Source organism: Athene noctua, chromosome 7 (assembly GCF_965140245.1).
Source record: "Athene noctua chromosome 7, bAthNoc1.hap1.1, whole genome shotgun sequence".
NCBI classification, from domain to species: Eukaryota; Metazoa; Chordata; class Aves; order Strigiformes; family Strigidae; genus Athene; species Athene noctua.
Window position 1 is genome coordinate 1,841,197 of NC_134043.1, and position 20,537 is coordinate 1,861,733.

The following is a 20,537-nucleotide window of genomic DNA, read 5'->3' on the forward strand; positions in this document are numbered from 1 at the left end:
GCATCTTTTCTTGCCAGGGTGGGTCCAGGATTTTGAGGAAGGGTAGGGCTAGAAAACAGGTGTTTGAAATGTAAAGTGAAATTAAAAATACCTGAGTTTAGTCAAAAAGGACGTTGTTTGTACCCAGGGGCCTGCTTAATGTCAGCTCCCCTGGGTGTGGACAGGCGGGAGCTGGTGCTGCTCCTCAGCCCGGATTTTAAATGTGGATTTTTGCAAACTTTTGTCAGTTCATTTCCCAGGAGTCAGATTTTTAAAGTTCGTGCTGCCTGAGTGAAAATCTGCCCGACGAGGGGCTGGGAGAACCCCCTGGCTGGGACCTCGGGGGGGTTTCACGCTGCGGCAGAGCCAGGACAGGAGCGCGCGGAGCTCCTGTAGCGTTTGCCAGGTCCTTGCAGTTTGCAAACGTGTCAGAACTTACAATATTTTGTTACTGCCTTGCATTTGCATAACCTGCATAAGGAAAAAGTGTTTCTAAGTAAATAGTACTTTTAAAAGGTTTGCCTTTATTTTCCCATTAAAATAAAAAACCTAAATATAAATTACTCTAATGGGGCTTCTTTATGTCCTAATTAGCTCCTGTATAAGAAATAAGTCTTAAAAGGAGACTGCTTGCAAAATAATCCTGGCAAGGCGTAATTTAGTTTTTAAGGGAAATGATTTCAGGCTTTTCTGCAGGTTTTTTACTGTTTTTCCTCCCCTTTCTTGTTTCACAGCCTCATCTGTGGTGTGGCTCTTACCTGGCGCCTCTGCCCTGCCTGGCCAGCCCAGCGACGCTCTGAGCACAAACGCTGTATTTCTGCCCTAAAACTGGAAGGATTTTTAGAGAAATTGGTTATTTTTAAGCGTTAATGTTGCCCGGCAGCAGGTTCAAGTCTGTGTTTGACTCGTTTGGGTTCGTGCAGCCCTTGACCATTTACTTCCAACCCCTGCCCCTGGGTGTCTGCAACCACCCTCTGCATTTACTTTGTTAAACCCTTCTAAAAATTAAATCCAAAATTTAGCTAAAAGATGCAACTGTTAAGTTTAGAACTTAAAGAGTTGTACTGTTGGGTTTTTTGGTGTATTTATGGCAAACTCCTTGCCCCTCGTTGCGGCTGCAGCCGCTCTCATGTCCTGGGCCTCGAGGTGCCTCTTGAGCCCGAATTTGTAGCCCCCAGGGCCTCCTGCTCCCGCCGCAGCTGGGAGCTCACTCGGAGGACGATTTCAGCTTTGTATTTAGTATTTCAGGTTTCCGACGCTGCGCGTTACGTGCTGGCAGCAGGAATCTGCTGCAAGAGCCGGGCTGGCAGGTCCCTCCCGGCCCTTCCCACCTCCCACAGCCCCGCACCGTCCCTCTGGGATGGAAAAAGGGAAAAGCACCAGGATGTGCTTTGAGTCTCCTGAGGTACAACAGCAAACGGTGAGTGGTTTTCAAAGAAAAAACAGCAAGAAACCCCCAAACTAAACCAGCACCCAGGGCTTTCCCTCGGCCCTGCTGGAACCTCTGGGTGTTCACTGGCAAAACATCACCAAAAAAAGGTTCAATTGACAAAAAAACCCGCTATGGCTTACGGTGTAGTAGTGTAAATAGTTTATTTGATCTTATGCCAGGAACAGACCAGGAAAGTAACATGAACTGCTTTTATAAAACACTTCTAATATTGCTAAGAAGCAGGTCTATTACTAGAAAAATATTAAAGAGAACATGCCAGCATTATATTCTAGTTGTATGATATAATTTTTGTCTTCAATTAAAAAAATACTTTGAGCTTAAGAACGTGAGAGCTAGTGCTTTTAACCACTGATCTACCTAACAATTTATTGAATTAATTGTCAAACTTTCTTACGCAGATTAAAATACTCTCCTGTCCCCGTCAGCAAAGAAAGAGGCGGTTTGGCATGTTCTCTTTAGCATGTCAAGTACACGTGGCTGTAAATGCAAGAAGGTGGCAGTTTTTAAAGTAAACTTCCTGTAAATAGGTAAGCAGAGGTCAATGTGGTAACTCTGAGCCCCAAACTGTCCATTTAGTTAAATATAAAAACAAAAACTATAAGTTAAAATAACATTCAGATTGTATAGCACAGGCTGATGCTTTTTTTTTTTTTTAAACAATATTTACAATATTACCCAGAGGCTAAAGTGGGAATAAAAGAGAAGTGTAAAAACCATAAAAAACTGCACCAATTTTGTAGCAAAATATCTGTACATTTAAAAACAGATTATCATATAACTACACATTATCCGAGAAAAAAAAAAAAAAAAGGGACCTTCACCAGTGGTTCACATAAGCACAACTTAAAGAAAAAGGGATTCAGTGGTTAAATACTATACAATAAATTTTACAATTAACATATTGATGCAGTGAGACCAGGAAAGGTGAGCTGTAAGCAAAATGTATCTCGGAAAGTACGAATTTCTCTTCAGTCCAGTTCGTGGCTCCGGAGCAGACGGTGTGTCCCGCCAGCGCGGGCTCGGGCCCTCTGCCTGCGGCGGGGGGGGGGAAGGGCACCACCGCCCCCCCCCTCCCTTTTTAAGCTTTAGAAACGCGAGGTGGAGCCTCTGACCTACCGGGATTTTGCCCAGGGGGTCCTCAGCAGGGAAGCTGAACTGGATTGTCCAAGGAACTGGGAGTCGGAGCGGGGTGTGAACCCCCCGGAGCAGGGCACGGGATGATTCTCTGCACGGGGAACCGAACTGCAACGCTCCTCAGGATCCTAATACTGATTACTGGGATGTTAATACCTTAGTGCTAATTAATAAATACACTTGTTACTCAAAAGCTGCCTCTAGCTGAAGAATACAGTCCGTGCCTTGGCCACCCTCCTCGGTTTGTGCATTTGCAAGGTGTTTTTCCCCCTCCCCAAGCCCCCCGTGCCTCAGCCCTGCACACCACAACCATCACACACCCTCGAGGTGACCCCGGGGGGGCCGCGCCACAGCTCGTGCTCGCCGGGGTGGACTCTGCCTGGGGTGGGAAGAGCTATGGGTCTCTTCTTGGAATTGTTTCCCTATTACATATAGAAAACCCTTCAATGTCTTCTTTTTTTTTTTTTTTTTTTTTAAAGAAAAAAAAAGAAAAAAAAGAAAAAGGAAAAAAAAAAAAAAAAAAAAGGCCAGTAAGTGCAGCTTGCAGGCAGGGGAGGCCCCTCGGCGGGCGGCGCAGGAACGCGCTTCAAAGCCGAGCATGTCCAAGTCTCGCCCGTTTACAACCAGTCGGGATGCAGGGCAGGGCCAGAGGAGACCAGTCACTAAACTTTTATATCATCAAACCAAACTAAACACCCGAAAACAACACGTATTTTTACATTTTGGTTAAAAAGACTGAATAACGTATTGGTGTAAAAAGATACCCAATCAAATCAAGTCCTATTGCTTGGATTAATTTGAGCAGGTACTTCGATTTTAGGCACTTGTTAGCTACGGGTGAGTGGAGAGCCCATTGCTGACGTTCCTATGCGGTTTTTTTCTGGGTCTTTGAGCCCTTTAGAAGGTGAATTTTTGCTGTTCCCAAAGGCTGTCAATCGAGTGGCAGAACACAAGAGTTCGCACGGACACGGGATGGTTGCAGCACCCCCTCTCCTCGCGCCCCGCAGGCCCCCAGCTCACATGGTGATTTCAGCACCGTTGGCAGAGCGCAGGTTCTGGTCGTCGAAGCGGCGGCGGACGCTCCTCCTCAGCGCGTCGGCCCGTCGGTACGGCTGGTTTCGAAGATCTGCGGAGAGCAAAGCGGCGTTGGTGAGGGCGCCCGGCTCGCCCCCGCGCGCACGCACACGCACACACGCACTCTAGGCAAGGGAAAGTCCTGCTGGAAGCCAATCAAAGCAGCTTGTGTAGGAACAGGAGAAGGGACTTCACCCCAACGAGAGCAAGGAGTGAGCAAATACCGACGTGGCCCTTTTTGCTACGCACCCAAGCAGCAGGTAATACTGGTGAAAGGCGCTGGAATGCTGGGAAGCTAAATGGGAGTTATGCCGACAAGTTAGTGTGAACTGGGCTGCTGGTGTGCACTAAGCGGCTGTTACTAACAGCTTACTAACAACGTAAAGGAGGCCGCATCAACGCCTGGCCTGCGCCTCCGTCCTTCAGCGGCCCTGCTGATGTCAGCGGGACCTGCAGGGGGTTTCTAAGGCAGGGGACAAGGGGGTGAGTGTTACACCAGGAGGGGTCTGCACTCCCTGGATACACCCACATCTCTACAAGAGGCTGCCCGGAGAACAAGCAGCTGCTCCGCTGCAACCGGCCGGCGAAGCTCCAGCTGCCATCCCGCCCCGCTGCCGCCATCTCTTCGTTAGGTGAAGGCAGCGGAGGCGCCAACCCCCTTCCTCCTCCTCCTCCTCCTGCTGCTGCTGGGGAGGAAGAGGAGGGAGCACTGAGCTTGTAAAGGACCCAGCAGTGGGGAGAGCTGGAGCTCGGCGTGCGCTGTTACACCCGCGGCTACGCTCGAACAAGCACGCTGGCTGCACCTGAAGACTAATTCCAGCTGAAATATTTCTCTCCCAGAAAACAGATTTGTGTTGGATGGGGCAAACCCTCCCTCCAAGCTCCTAGCTGACTTCAGTCTTCATTTAAAGACGACTCCCAAACTTCCCAGCTCTTGGAGCATCGCTGGAGGCTGCCCTCTCCCACTTCTCACTCGGAGCTGCTGCTTCTCCATCCCTCGTGCCCGCTCAATGCCCGGAGCAGGACTGAGACGGGGGCAGCAAAATATCCAGGGAACTACGGGGCTGAAAGAACCCGGGGACAAGACTGCCTGTCTTGGGCTCAACTTGGAAGAGAAAGGGCCAAACCGGAGAGTGAAGGTGGTCGCCAGCCAATGGCCTGTGGATCCCCAACACCACAGAGGGTGGAAATAAACGGTCTCGGTCTCCACCGGCCTTTAGGCTCTCACCAGTATTACGCTTTGCCACATCTACCAACAGGCTGTCTGGCATACAGAGAGAGGAGGAAGCTAAGTAAAAAGTGATGCTTGCCAGCTCTGTGTATCCTCCACCACCGGTGTGCTAGAAGAAATCCTTACCCTCGAGTGAACATTTGGAAATTTAGTGATATTATTCTTCTTTAGGGCTAAACAGAAAAAAACAAAACAAAACAAAACACAAAATGATGGTTAAGTAAAAAATGGGATGGAAAATGAAGAGCAAGTCAACTCAGCGTTCAAAACTCCCAGGCACGTTAGCCAACAGAGCAAGAGGGGGTAAGGCCAAGGCTACGAGAGGGGGTTAGACACGGAGAGGAAAGGACAGGAGGGCCACCCTCACCTCTCGCTAACCAAATTCCAAGCTGCTTTGAAGATTGGCTCCAGGAAGATAATACAGCAATTAACTCGAAAGAGCAAATAACCGTTGAGCTGATTACAGTTCGCAATTTTATTAGAAGCATTCATAAAAATACACATCACCAAAGTGAAACACTGTTGTCTTCTTAAGCCACCGAGTCCTTAATTCAAGACAACAGTGTTAACAGACATGCTGGGTTAATCACACCCTTCTTACACTTTACACCACACGATGTAAATCGCTCAGTTCCATGTCAAGCTTTCCGCCAAGCTCCTGAGGTTCTGGCCCGTTGTTAAGTGTTTCCCCAGCTCTGCCCCTTCCCTCTCCCCCCCGGGTCACACACCGCAGCTGCTACCGCGCCCAGAGCCCAAGTGAATCGGGACGGGTTCGTGCTCAGTAAACGTCTCTGCTTTGATTTAGATGAAGTTGGCATGGAACTGAAAAATGTTAAACATGGATGTGACCGAATGAGGAAAGATTTTACGCCCGTTTTATCCCGTATCTCACATGCAGACAAACATGCAGGCGCTGGTTAGAAAGTCTGAACCAAAACACTGCTCGCAGAGGGGGTCCGTGATTCCAGACAACCCTGCCAAGGCAGAAAGCAAACCCCAAGGAAGTCCCACTAGGTTCATGCAGCCCCTCATCTCGCTGCTGTAGCACATGCATTTTACAGGCAGACTGGCACATGGAGAACGATCTGTAGGCCAGGAGAGATGACATAGAAAAGCCAAGTGAACCGTCACTTTGTGAGTGTTTGGTCTCCTGGGAACCCCAGGAAACCGGCACCACGCTGGCCGTGACTTCCACCACTTGCTGTTCTATGGCATTCGTCAGGGAGGGTGAGAGATGCCTTTGAAACCCAAGGATGGCCAAAAGCATCCAGTGCAAAGTCGATGGGATGGAATAAAAAGTTACTGAATCACAAGAACATGCAACAGAGGTGACAAACACAACTTCAGGTGGACGCTGGACATTACTATACACTCAACATTCACATGATCCTGGCTGAGATCCGTACAAATGGAGAAGTGTCAAAAATCTACAGCAACCTTTCTTTTTTCTAAGAGCATCAGATGTGAAAGAGGAATAGTTTAGTAATGGAATTCCTCAGTGAGAACAGGTTCGCAGAAAAACCGAGAGCCCCGCTTGGCGGTTCGAGCGGTAAAGGGCACAGTCTTCAGCACTGCATGGGAATAACAGCCAAACAGACAAACAGAGCCGTGAGAAGCGGATCCATCGCATTAGTACAGTGTTAGTGCTCGCTCAGGGACACCCAGGGACGGCTTTACAAGTTCCAACCAGCTGCCTAACAGCACTGCTCTTCCGTAGGCTTAGGCAACGAGGCAGTCCTAAGTCTCTGGAGAAGTATTTCTATTGCATCGTTTTCTACGGGTTTGGGAAACTACTGCTACACATGTTCCAGGAAAGGGTGTGATGTTATCAGTGCTCAGCTTTCCTGTGCATCTGATGAGGCACTACCCAATTTAAAACCACACTCTCCATCACTTCCATCCCACTGATCTCATGGGCTGTATTAAGAGCGACCTCGGTCCTACCTGACTTTCTGTGCTTAACCTTTACTACTACATGGCTCGAGGCCCTCGGAGACACCCCCCCCAATGGGAAATCCTAGGCACAAGACCATGGGAAATGTTTAATTTGAGCCTGGACTGCCTTTTGCGCGTGGATGGTCTTCTGCCACACAATCTGTTTCTCCCACAGAGCAGCAGAACCGCTTTGCCAATTAAACAAGCTTCCAGGAGTCAGAAGGAGTCGCAGAAGTGGTGATTAGATATTGTAGCAACTCCGGCCTTTAAATAACGAGTATTATCTTAGGAAGCTATTAATCAAGGTTAAAAAGTGCTGTGAAAGCTTCAACCATTTCAGCCCTGTCATCTAGTCAGGCAAAAGTTCCCTGCCTTTCCTTAGTTTGTGGTAAAACACCTCTCCTGCCCTCCTGCAAGAAAAACTCAGGTGAAAAACATCAGGAGCGGCAGCCAAGGAAATAATCCCGCCCAAAGACCTTTTTCTGAGCTTCTGTGCAACGGAGACAAATGACCGTAAAGCTCCTGAAGTGTTAAAATCGTGGTTCTTCCACACCACAGGTGAAGAATGTGCAGGGAAATCAAAGTACTGCACTCAGAGCAGCTGTAGAGATTAAAAATGGTTCTGACTCCTGAGCAAAAGACTGTTTAGAAGGCAGCTCTTTTTATCAGCAAATATTTGCACCCAAGTCCCGACTGCGTCTGGCTACGACAGCGGGTTCTGCATCTCCCTCCAGCCCTAGGGTGGGATCAGGGCAGGCTCTGCCTACCCATCTGAGAAGCAGCAAACCCAGCAGCAGCTCAGGGCCATAAATCATTCAGGTTGGACTAAATGATTTGCTGTAACTGCGCAGTAACGCGGTGCAATTACTGTTAGTAGATTTTAATGAAAATGGAGGCTCTTAATAATGTTAAACAACCATCATTCATTTCATTTATGGGGAAAAAAAAGGTTTCTGGGAAAGATCTGCGCGGCATGCATAACTCCACCGGAGCATCTGCTGAGGGCAGGCACTGATCTGGCTACTCTAAAGATGAGGGACACGTAAAGGCAGGTTACTGGGGGTTGTTTGTTATATACTGTTAGCAAAAGTTTCTCTATTTGATTCACATCATATAAACAACGTCCTAAGCTGCGCTCAGGTAACGCGTTTTTAAGAAGTACACGAAGGACTTGAAATAGCTACTGGGCAGATACTCATTTTTATCCTCCGAGATTGCAGAACAAAAGGTGGTTGTTTACCTGTTATGATGTCTTCAATAGCACCATCCTTCCCTTCGTACACATGCCTGTTATCCTTGACCTGCCGCCGTCTGAGCTCTGCAATCAGCTCTTGCTGCTGTCTCTTTGTTTTATGTGAAGGAGACTGAAAGCAAAGGAAAGAGGATTTGGAAAGGAAAGGATTTGGAAGGAATGACCTCCAGGTACCCCGTTTCTCTCCTCCTGAAGGTGAAACACCAGGTGATCCCACTGCTGGCAGTCAGCAACCAGTAACTGCCAGTTTGCTACCCAAATTTGGCAAAACCAAGAAAACACACGTGTGCGGGCAGCTCACGTCCCACGGAGGGGACGAGCAGAGTCACGAGTTAACCAGGCTGCCAAGCTGCTTTTCTTTCATATGTTTGTGATCTACTCCCAAGCCTTCTCATCACTCAGAACGAGAGCTCTGAGCTCTTACCACTGACAAGCATTAGGGGAACAAGAACAGTCCTTCCTTCTGAGGGAAAAAGCTCAGCTGGGATTAAAGATCCCAACAACGGCCGCAAAAAGCAGCCCCAGCCGACAAAGTGGCTGCTTTAGAGCCACGGGAAACCTCCTCCAGCAAGTCTAAAGTGTTGCCACAGAAAAAAAAAAAAACAAAACAACAAAGCCCAACATGTCAGGAAAATACCTCTAAAATGGTAAAGTGGGGCTCAGCCCTGCTGCCGCGCCCTGGCAGGGCAGGATGTGGGGAGGATTGTTCCTGGTCCTGGGTTCGAACGGACGCAAGGCCAGGGGATAACGAAGTTTAACCAACAGCAATGGGGACGAGATGAATTTCTGTCTATTCAGGTTTTTTAACTTTGCAGACTTCAAAAGCAGCAGAATCATAAGCTGTAATTCTTTCAGCTTATTTCAGTTCTCTCCACATTTGGAGAAAACTTCCAGAGACTCTATTTCCAGGCAACTGTAAGTTGGGCAACTGAAGTGCTTATACAGAGCTGAGGTTTCTGAACTATCATGAGAAACGCATGAACACGACAGCTCTGGCCTGTAAGATGTATCTGTTTCATACCTTTTGGTCCTGTTGCTCCATCAGTGCCTCTTGCTCCATGAGTTTTTCCATTAAGGCCTGTTCCTGCTTTTTCCTCAACTCATTCTCCTCTTCTGCTTGCTATTTATCACAAAAAACACAGGTTATAGCTTCCAACTGCTATAGGGAACCTAAATATTACAAATGAGAAACACTATCACTTGTTACCACGGGGTTTTCCAAGGAAGCAGGATTTAGATGCAGCAATTTAGCTGCCTCTGAACAGAGTCTGAAAAAAACTGGGCCGGGAGAGACCTTCCTGGGTGGCACAAACCATCCTCTTCCAGTCCCCAGAGACACGTTTTCAGGGTTAAAGGTGTAAGCTGCCCAGACATTCCCTTTCTGAGGATTCCTCCAGCGTTGCCTTTCAGCCCTGAAAATAACCCCAAGCCAGCTCTGCTGCTGGGGATGGCTCACATCGAATCGAAGCTAGAGGGAGCCACACGCTGTTTTGTTGGGAGCCCTGAGCCACGCAGGTACCGAACGGGGTTGAGAAGGACGGCAGAGAGGAGGGGGATGCTCCTGTTTACCTTGTAGGCCTTCACAAACCGGACAAACACTGGGAAAAAGACCGAGGGGGGTGTTGTCTTGGGATTCTCCCCGAAGTACTTCACAGCATCATCAAAGGCATCCTACAAAAAGCACAGATTTACTGCGTTGCACATGTTTCAAGGTGAACTCACCCTCTGTGACTGCAATATCCACTGTAAAGGGTCCAGATTGCCTCTGTGTGTGAAACCCTGGGCTGAGACCAGCAAGTCTACACCCAGCCCTTGACCTCAGCAACAAATACACAACACTGCTGCCTCTTCTCCTCCCTGTGGTGAATCCAAAGCACGTCCTTCGCAGCAACACGCTACTACTCCTACCAAACCACATGTATAAAGAAATACCTGGGCTATTTTGGCGTCGTCCTGCAGTTTCTTTAGCTTCCCTTCGTTGTTCTGAATGAACTCCTTCAGCATCGTGTTGTGGTCGTGCATGGTGTACTCGCGCTTTGTCAGATCCAGGCCCCTCTGCAGCTCCTTCACATCCAAGAGGACGTTTTCAAGAGACACTGGGAAATCAAACAAAAATGCTGCATCACTCCTGAACCCACAGCTTGAACAATTCCCCACCGAGAAGCACCCCGCCAGCCCGTGTGAGGTGCGGAGTCCCTCACACAGCACACGTGCCACCACTGCTGCCCGGGCACAGGGGGGTGACGGTACCTGCAGCGGCTTTCTCCACGTAGTGAAGCTCATTGTAGAAGAGGGATACGTGCTGGTACTTCTCCTTGACCACGTTTGAGATATAGTGCAGCAGGGTCTGCTTTCGGTCTGTTGACTTTGTCTCTAGGAGCTGGGGAGAGAAGGCAAAGAGATGGCTGGGTGGAGGAGCAGCAGGCTCCAGGCAAAGGGACTCAACCAGTGCTCGCCTCTTCCTCGTGTTTCTCCATCTGACAGGGACGGCTGTAAAAGCTCGTTTAATTCTTCAGCAGGTGATTTTCAAGCTGTGGTCTGCAGAGCCTTGGAAGACACCTGCCTTCTCCTCAGCAGCCCCTCAAAGCAAACACAAACCAGGGAGCACCTTCCCCGCTGCTCCTCCCCGGCTGGAACGTGCCAGCTGAGCCCCCAGCAGCCCCTCGCCGTGTAGGTGATGTGCATCCCCCTCCCGGGCCCCACGAGGCACCTCGGGTTCGTTTACCAGGTCTAAACTCTGTAGCTTAAATCCATACACAGCTCCTCGTTTACTGCTGTTCATGTAGTTTCCGAGAGCCAGGATTATCTGCGGGGATGAAACAGAGCAGAGCATGAATTTTCAGGACAAAAACTTCTGGAAGAAGAGCCGGTGTGTCAGCACCCATGTACAGTTTCAGGACATGTAAGGGGACAAAGCTATTGAACATATATAAAATGAGACCTACCTCCAGTATCTTCTTAAGCTTTTGGGATGACTTGATTGAGACAGATGCAGCTATTATTGCGTGAAGTTGCTGCAGGTGAACACAGGCAGAGCTTTGGTTAAAGCATGTCCAGCCCAAGAGTAAAATTAAAATCTAAACTCTCATATTCTGAAGAAAGCCTCTTGTTTTTCATCCGTACCGTGGGCCCTAGTGTGAATGTTATCCTGCCCTGACACATCAGGATTTCAAACAATTCATCTGCACCGCAGATTTGCCACGCTCAGATGTGGTTGGGTAAAAGCGTGTTTACATTTCAACCCTCACGACGGTGGAAGATGCATCAGGCAGAACGGGACACACTTCAAAGAGCCCACGGACCAGCACTGATAATAACGTTCCCTGATGATGCAAACAACTTGATTTTTGTTTGAACTGGTTTTAAACTTCTACGGGGCAAAGAAATAGGATAGTACAGAGCAGTCCAGGCTACAAACAGCACCTGGGATATCAGAGTTGTTGATGAAGGAAAATACAGTTTGAAAACCACTTTTTCATTTGTGTAGTTGTTTCTCTGTGAGCACTGATAACCACTCCACAACACTCCAAACATCTGTCTTTGAAAAATTTCCATCTCTATAACCCTCGCCGACCAGGCGACGCTCCCGGCAGCGGAGCTCTGGGTGTCCCCAGGGGTTGGTCCCTCCCTTACTCACCGGGGTCAGCATCTGGATGCTTTCGGCAAAGTTGCCTATGAAGGCCATGATGGTCATCTTCTGCATCAGCCTCTCAATCTTGCTGAACTGCATCATGAACCGGTCTTCGTCGGACAGGTTCTCGATGGGTTTCCTCTCCCGCTCGTAGAGCCGCAGCACCTTCACTTCGTTCTCGGTGGGCAGGAACCGCATGAGGCACTCAACGAAATCCACTGGCAACGTTTTCAGGTCAAACCTGTGTGGTGACAAACCAGAAGAGGCGGCATTATGACAAAGCTCGACACAAAACAATGGAAAAAGAAGTGAGAAAGCTGCCAAAGGCAGGTGGGGTCTCCTATGCTGCTCAGCAACACGTGAGCCTGAGGCAGTAAAGCAATGAGAAACTATGAAGGAGCTGTGAAGTTCCTCCTGCTCTTGTTGCCCTGACCGGGGTGGGGGACATGGGCCTGCACGTGAAACTCTCAGGGCATGAAGATGTGGACAAGGTTACCGTGCTGCTGGGTGCCCTGCCTCTGTTTTCAAAGACACGGGCATTCACGCAATCCCAGAATCATGGAGGCTGGAAAAGCCCCTGCAGCCCAGCCATGACCCTCCCCCTGACCGTTCCCAACTCCCCCAGATCCCTCAGCGCTGGCTCAGCCCGACTCTTCAACCCCTCCAGGGATCCCGGGGACTCCCCCCTGCCCTGGGCAGCCCATTCCAACGCCCAACAGCCCCTTCTGCACAGAAATCCTTCCTCAGAGCCAGCCTGACCCTGCCCTGGGCAGCTTGAGGCCATTCCCTCGGGGCCTGGCGCTGGGGCCTTGGCTCCAGAGACTCATCCCCCCTCTCTGCCCCCTCCTGGCAGGGAGTTGCAGAGGGCCAGGAGGTCTCCCCTCAGCCTCCTCTTCTCCAGACTGAACCCCCCCAGTTCCTTCAGCTGCTCCTCATAAGACAAACCTCCCCCCACCCCTCCATGGCCACCCCTCATTTTTATCAGAGAAGACAGGCAGGGAGGAGCAAAAAGCAGTTTTACTGATTTGGGCCAAAGCCCCGGAAACCCCAACTGCTGAACGTGCCTCAGGCTGCAGCAGGTTTGGGTCACCCTTCTCACCAGCCCAAAGGCAGCGCTCACACATCCAAATTTTGAACATATCCCTTAACGGAGAGAGGGATGTTTGCCACAGATTCCAGATCAGCCCCAAGGAGCAGGTACACCCACCTCACACCGGGGTTTGGCACTGCCTGGGCCATCACACAGACCTCATTCTACGCAAAACCCTTCTAGTGCACTTGGACTCAAGTCGGGCTTTATGAAGCAAACTAAACCAGCTAAAATACTCTGGCTTTTGAGTGCCCACTGCACCAGAATGAGAGATGCAGTACGCAGTGGCATTCTGTGGATCTACATGAACTAGCTTCTTTAATAAAAGAAGTGTTAATTTGTTAAGCCTAAATAGTGATACAGTGACACAGAACTGCAAGTTTTTTACTTTAGTTCAAGGGAATCTGATTTCGGGAGTTGAGAATAGTTCCACCCTTACTCCTGGGTTTTATCCAGATGCAAACACATTTACATCAACTGCCAATTCAAAACCATTCCCCTTACCAAAAATCACAGTAAATCTAAAATATAATTTCTTTGCTGACAAGTGTTTTACTTACACGTGAATAGCTTTGCATATCTCATCTGCTGTTTTTCCAGCTTTTCTTAAAGTAATGGCAAGGTTTTTGGCCCTGTTGGCATCCAGTAACGTGACTTTGTTTGACCCTTTCTGAGTTATCTTTTGCTTGCTTGAAGTAAGGTCAATGGCTGGACCTTGGGCTTTTGTTTTGAATATTTCTTCAAATTCATCCACATTTAAATCCTAAAAAGGAAAGAAAATGCTTTTTCCTCCCCGCAGCAAACACGAAAACCCACGCTGCCTCATACTGTACCAGAACCATAGTACAAAACCTTGTGGTGGCCGAGACTGGCAGAGAACTTTGGTCAGGGACCGCAGGACGGAACGAGCATCCGGAGTCAGTGATCAGGAAATCTGGCCTTCACCCCCCAAAGCCCCACAGATGTTCAGAAGTTCAGGAAAATATTCACGTTAGCACCTTTATCCCACCAGGTGCATCTTCGGGGCATGGGGAGCAGGCAAGAGCTGCTGCTTCAGCTTCACTCCCCGGCACGCAGCCACCCCCCCAGGCCTAACTCCTACAGAGCAGACCAGAGATTTTAGACTGGGAAAAACGGATCTTCCTCATTTTGGTTGATGTGTTTTAAATGCACGCTTGAGGTATGCACCCTTCAGAATCGAGGCTACCAGCTACCACCCCTCGTTCCCAACCGAGGTGCTCGCACCGACCTCCTGGGTCCCAGGGGCTGCTGGATGAGCTGTTTGCCAAAATAACTGCTGCCTCTGTCCCTGCACAGACCCAGAGCCACCACTTGTGCTGCGGACAGAAGCGGGGCAGCAAGCACCCCTCGTACCTCCAGGATCCGCTCGTCATCGATTTCATTGAAGACTGTCCCGTTGATCTGGTTGGGTTTGAGGGCGACCCAGTTGAACACCGGCATGCGGAACTTGGTCTTGATTGGCTTCTTGATTTTCACAGCTAAAGGAGACACCAAAGGAGAGGAAATGACAAATTTCTCAGCCACTGAAAAACACCCCACGTGCCTAGACGGCAGCTTTCGAGTCGGCATTTCAGCACTGGAGGAAGAACTGGCCAGAGCTAAATTATCACACTGGAAAGCCTGGAAAGATCTTGCTGCTGCCTCAACTGGCAAACAGCGCCGAGAGGATTTCATCCAGCCCCTCAGCTGGTTCTGGCCCAGGCTCTGCAGAACGGGACTGAAGGCCAAGGCTGTGAAAACTTCACTAAAGGAAATGTGTTATTACTTTATTACCGCAGGTTGTCTGGATTGATTTAAAAGCCCAGGCTATTTTTAAATGCTACAGAAAATGGAGAGAGTGGTCGAATTTAACCCTGTCGTGCTGGCTGCAGAGCCCACCCCTGCGTGAGCTGATGTGCAGCCGTGCACAGCTCATCTCTGTCACAAAACAAGAAGGAAAAAAGCCCCTTTCTCAAGGTTTTGGTATAGGGAGTGGCCCTTCCCACTGCCTGCTGCAATGGGGCAGTGCTGCTTCATCTTTTAAAGCTGGGCTGCAGCACACATGAGCTTTAACATGGTTGAAATAACAGGTTTAATCTTCCTGTGCTGTGCAGGACCAGTAAATGATTTAGTAACTCACACGGAGAAGCTATGAGAATGAAGACTGACTACTCTCATTGATCTGTGAACAACAGAGTAAGAAAAAGCGATGTTGCAGCAAGGAAAACACCACTTTTCTATTCCTATTCCTAACAGGTCTGGAAGGTACATGAGTAATTTCTGTAATTCAGTTCTCATTTCTTCGTATCTCGATGTAAAATGCTGTTGGTTGCTACAAAATCAGGGTGTTCATTAACGTGATCAATCAAGGTTTTGCTCCTGAGTCACTCAGGAAATAAAACTGCTTCTTTCCAAGCTGCAAAAGTGAAAGAGAAACTCTGGTTCTTCCTTTCCAGTGCTGGAAAAAAGGGGCATGCAGCCCAGCGTGGGGGCTGGTGGCGGGGAGGCGGGCAGGGCACGGCCCCCCACGTGCCCACGCAGGGTCACCGCTCCCCCCCCGAGCACGGGGCACCTTCAGTTCAGTTCAGAGCCACGTTTGCTCCTGGCTCCTGCCTACCCCCTCTCTGGAGCAGGAGCAACCTTGCTCGATATTCGATGCTCTGCAGAGATGCCAGATTTTATCCGCTTCTGCTTCAGAAGATGGCTCCCAGGTTGCAAAGCACTTGAGCAAAGAATTATTTCCCTTTCCCGTAACGATTCTGTATGTGCGTGTTTGCCAGGACAGAGACGACCTATTTCAGGGGACAGGCCCTGTTGTGCACTGGAGCTGAAACGCTGAAAACATTCCCACTTTAAAAACAAGAATCAAGTTGTGTGTCCATGTCCCTTTCACGCTTGTGCTCATTTTGCAGGGACATCACAAAGAACTTTGTTTCAAGCAAGAGTTTTTGCTTGAAACAAAGAACTGTAAGTGAATAATGTGGAACATACACAATATTCAGCTGTGTATTTTGAGAGCTGTATTTATCCAACTGGAAGACATGAACACACGTGATCAAATTCTGCTCATCTAAACTAGAGTTTTACTCTCTGCTTAATTAATGTGGTTACTTCAAAATAATTCTGAAAATTAAAAAAAAAGAAATAGATTTTTCCATCTGAAACACCCATGAAAAAAGACATTTTCCACTTGTGCATACATTAGAACAGATTATTAACAGCTCCTAGGTTATTTCAGGACAGGAAAGGACTCTGCCTCATGGGCCAGCTCCTGATGCAGCTAATCAAAATCTCTTAAAATTTCCCTTCCTCCTCCGTTTCAGAGCCCTGGCAAGGTGACCTCCGGCAGCGCAGGGGGGACCAGACCCCGCCGAGCTGCTCGCAGCCGGTCAAAGGGAAAAGCCAACCCTCAGCGTGACCAGGAGCGTGGCTTGAGGCTGGCTCCAAAGCAAAACTACTTTGCTGAAGTGCTTTGCTAAATCAGGGCCCCCCCAAGGTGCCAAACCCCGACGGCTGGTGGAATCCTCAAAGCTCATGTACGCTCCAGGCCCGGCCAGCGAGCCCCTGCACCAGGCTCCCCGCTCCCCACCGCCTCCCACCGCCCGCACGAGGCCACGGGCACACACACGGGCACAGCACAGAGGGGTAGGTAAATACTTAGCAGAAAGTAACCTACAGAAGAGCTTGATTGGCCCGTCTTACCAGGAAGCAGAAAGAACAGAGAAAAAAAAAAAATGTTAGCAGTGCTCAGAAAAGCAAGATTTGTTATTTCCCTCACTCCCCTCTGACCCAGAAGGTTCCTGCCCTGAGAAACGCTCCCTTCTGCGCAGCTGTGGTATCAAGAAAAGGCACTTGTGCTCTCCTTCCCTCTCCCAACCCCCCAAAGAACAAAACATCCGTCCCCCCTGGATCTGGGCATCGTCCCCACCATCGGCACAGCTCGGAGGAGCCACACGTGGAACCGGGCCTTGCTCCCCTGCTCCCTCTCCCAGTTAACACCGCCGGGATGGGGGGGCTAAGGCAGGGGGGGAGCAGCTCCCGTGCCCCCCGCAGCCCCCCCGAGTACTACCACTGCCACATCAGCACCCCTGAAGTTTGTAATATACCCCGGGACCCCCTAGTTCCATGATGCTTTTTGCTTTCAGAAGAAATTTTAAAGGCTGGAATACTTAATCAGTTGGGAGTTTTTTTATAAAAAAAAGCTATTCATCAGAGCTCCTCGGGCTCTTTCTAGACTCATAACTTGAGATCTCCTGGGCAGGGGGAGAGCTGTGGTACCAGTCAGCATCCACTGCCTGCCTGAGATCTTGGCATACGCCAGAGAGCGCATCAACTCATGAGTAAAGATGGTCAGGACATTTTCCTTGAGAATATTACCAAAAGTTTGCCGGGTTTTTTTTTTTGCACAGATATTTCTTCATGAAGTTCTCAGAAGAAATCAAAACCATGACGATTCGCGTTTCTTTCAAAACCGTAATGTGTTGAGTTAAAGCCAGAAATGTTCAGGTTTGAAAAATATCTTTGGCAAATAGCTTTAGTTTCACTGAAGAAGCCAACTGTTCCAGACCAAACCAAGAGCGTTCAGTTGATAACTGCTCTCTCCTTTTACAACCCCCTCTAGGATAACGCCAGGAAGAGATAACGGGTGTTATCCAGGGGACTAACCAAGTCCCACCTCGGCCCCCTGTCCGCGCTAGCCGTGCCCTGGCCTTGCCCCTGCTGACCTCGCAGTGTGCTGATTTCTTTACCTGCAAGCCCCGAGTTGAACACCACGGTGGGAGAGGCTGTCCCGGGCAGAGGGGGGGCTGACGGGGGGGGTGGTGGGGGCAGCGGAGCCGCAGGGGCCGTCTCCAAGGACGGACCTGGGAGAGGAGGCGGTGGTGGTGGCGGTGGAGGCGGCGGCGGGGGGGGCGGAGGCGGCGGCATCGGCACGGACACGGGACCGTTTTGCACTGCGAAACGGAGGAAAATCAAGGGGTTACTGTGAACACCCGTTGAAATGTCACAAGCACCTGCAGAGAAAGTCACAGCACCCACCTTATTCCCCACTACACATCTCCTTTCCACCACTATACTGGCCCCAGTGTTTTTGGACCATTCACTGAAGTCCTTCAGTGTATTAACACGGGACAAAACTACTCTAATGAAAAACTAGTATTTTTATCTGTCAACTGAAGGGCTCTGAAGTGGATCAGACAAGCACAGGAGCCACCCAAGTGAGGGTGTCAACACAGCTGGGGACTTCAGCACCCTCAGCAGCTGCAAGGTGCCACGACCCGCAGGTTCATCACAGCCAAAGGGGGTTTTGTCCACATGAGGCTGCTGTGACCATCCCCAGCACAACAAATTCTACCCGAGCTCCCAGCCAGTCCATGTCTCAAAGGACAAAACGCTTCTTACCTGCCTCAGACGCCGCTGCTAAGGCAGGTAATGGTGGCGGGGGTGGTGGCAGTGGCACTGAAGACGCAGCTCCAGCGACTGGTGTGACACATGGGCCAGCCACAGCCTCTGACCCTGCCGGCACCATCCCAGAGGCCAGAGCAACGGGGAGAATGGAGATGTCACCATCACCTTTCTTCTGAATCTTAATGGTTCCCTGCTTCTCCAGTTCATGGATCTTTTTCTCCAGCGTTGACTGTCGCTGGATGGCTTCTTCTTTTTCCTTAACCATTTTTCTCAAGGTGTGAACCTGGGTATTTGCATCTTTGTAGATTTCCTGAGGGGTGCCACAGAAACAAGGAATTTGCACTTGTACTCACCAATCAGAACACCAATACCAGTAACACAACAGCCTGACACGGAGCCTGGCACAGTGACCACCTCACCTCACACTGAGCTCTGATGCAAACCATACGTCTTCACTGGTGAGGAAAAACTCATTTTGTGTTTCTCCCAAGGTAGCAGCAAGGTACTGCACAGTACTGAGTCCTGGGAGAAGTCTCACCCATGGGCACCAACCCCTGGGGGTGCAAAATTTCTCATCATTGCTTTCACAGAATCCCAGAATCATCTGGGTTGGAAAAGCCCCTGAAGCTCCTCCAGCCCCACCATGACCCTCCCCCTGACCGTTCCCAACTCCCCCAGATCCCTCAGCGCTGGCTCAGCCCGACTCTTCAACCCCTCCAGGGATCCCGGGGACTCCCCCCTGCCCTGGGCAGCCCATTCCAACGCCCAACAGCCCCTTCTGCACAGAAATCCTTCCTCAGAGCCAGCCTGACCCTGCCCTGGGCAGCTTGAGGCCATTCCCTCGGGGCCTGGCGCTGGGGCCTTGGCTCCAGAGACTCATCCCCCCTCTCTGCCCCCTCCTGGCAGGGAGTTGCAGAGGGCCAGGAGGTCTCCCCTCAGCCTCCTCTGCTCCAGACTGAACCCCCCCAGTTCCCCCAGCCGCTCCCCAGCAGACCTGTGCTCCAGACCCTGCCCCAGCTCCGTTGCCCTTCTCTGGCCACGCTCGAGTCATTCAATGGCCTTTTTGGGGTGAGGGGCCCAACACTGAACCCACTCAGCGAGGGGCGGCCTCCCCAGTGCCGAGCCCAGGGCTCAGATCCCTTCCCTGTCCCTGCTGGCCACGCCAGTGCTGACACAAGCCAGGATGCCGTTGCCCTCCTTGGCCCCCTGGGCACACTCTGGCTCCTGTTCAGCCGTCTGGCAATCGCCCTCCCCTGGTCCCTCTCTGACTGGCTTTTACACAATGCCTCCCATTGCTGATGCTCGCCTTGCACACACAGCATAGTTATGCCTCCTCCGTTTTGCCTGCAGCAGCGAGTACCTGCTGCCTTGCTGGTTCCTGTGCCGACGAGCTGATGCTGACCCATAAAGGGAAGCAGGAGCAGAGCTCCTGATCTGGAGGAGAGTGTCCCTGCAAGGACCCAGGGCAGACACTCAGAAGGAACCCTAGAAGCAGTTGCACTTTGGGACGACGTTTAGGCTGACATTAGTTAATATTTTTGTAACTAAGATTGTACATGAAGAAGTAACGAGTCTGGATGGGGCACAGAAAGCTGGCTGCACAGACAGGGCACTCGCTCCCGTCCTGCTGCCGTGCAGCCCATGTCTGAAGGACCCCAGGTCCTCCGACGCCCCTCCACAGCCAACCACGTGTGAGAAACTCCAAAATGCTACAGACCTGAGCCATAAGATGCACCCGCCTCATGCAATGACTTGCCGGCGCATTCGAAGAGTTTTATGTCCATCTCTGAGCGCACACACAAGTAATTTTACTTGAAACCTGTCCTCGGTTCCAAAGTAGGAAGACGAGTCCCAGAGCTGTCACCTCCCATACACCAAGCACCCAGGAGGTGACTCCCCTGATGTGTAGCACCCAGCCTGAGCTTCCCCATCCCACTTACCCGAATCACATCCAGTTCTTTGTTTCTTTGCATAAGTTGTTTTTCCAGTTCCACAATCTTTGCCATAGCTTCATTCTCCGTATCTTGGAGTTTTTCAGATAACTATCATCCAAAAGAGAAATAAGATTATGTAAATGGGTAACATTAGTCTTCTCAACCAAAATGTCAGGAAGGCTTGTCGGAGCATTGGTACGTGGTAAATTATGGATATTTCACCAAACCCTGAAGTCTTCCTTTGGAAAGAGAAAGTGTTCCTGCGTGCGATCAGGGGCACCAAGTGCCCTGCTGAAGGTTCCTCTGGTGATGAGTGTTATCCTTCAGCCATGACCAGCAGGTAACCTGGCTGGACTGGAACTATGAACCTGCCCAGGTAAGAAAGCCTACTCTACTTAAATTGCACTTAAAATGCAAT

The 20,537-nt window shown here is 50.1% G+C and overlaps 1 protein-coding gene across 9 annotated transcripts in view; it reads right to left on the minus strand.

Annotated features, from left to right (window-relative positions):
• Window positions 1-1,566: 1,566 nt before the first annotated feature.
• FMNL2 (formin like 2) overlaps window positions 1,567-20,537 on the minus strand; it is a 150,135-nt gene continuing 131,164 nt past the window's right edge. For 2 of the 9 annotated variants that reach the window (XM_074910207.1, XM_074910204.1), the window contains 14 exons: window positions 20,126-20,227; window positions 18,180-18,495; window positions 17,528-17,731; window positions 14,154-14,278; window positions 13,340-13,542; window positions 11,696-11,930; window positions 11,004-11,072; window positions 10,784-10,864; window positions 10,309-10,438; window positions 9,991-10,154; window positions 9,628-9,729; window positions 9,080-9,178; window positions 8,047-8,170; window positions 1,567-3,692 (listed from right to left, as the gene is read on the minus strand). In XM_074910207.1, coding sequence (XP_074766308.1) covers window positions 3,583-3,692; window positions 8,047-8,170; window positions 9,080-9,178; window positions 9,628-9,729; window positions 9,991-10,154; window positions 10,309-10,438; window positions 10,784-10,864; window positions 11,004-11,072; window positions 11,696-11,930; window positions 13,340-13,542; window positions 14,154-14,278; window positions 17,528-17,731; window positions 18,180-18,495; window positions 20,126-20,227 — 2,064 coding nt within the window. In that variant the 3' untranslated portion in view covers window positions 1,567-3,582. Of the gene's footprint in view, window positions 3,693-4,928; window positions 5,045-6,308; window positions 6,443-8,046; window positions 8,171-9,079; window positions 9,179-9,627; window positions 9,730-9,990; window positions 10,155-10,308; window positions 10,439-10,783; window positions 10,865-11,003; window positions 11,073-11,695; window positions 11,931-13,339; window positions 13,543-14,153; window positions 14,279-16,455; window positions 16,477-17,527; window positions 17,732-18,179; window positions 18,496-20,125; window positions 20,228-20,537 lie in introns of those variants that run through there. The other 7 variants (XM_074910205.1, XM_074910202.1, XM_074910201.1 and 4 more) reach the window with 7 other exon arrangements.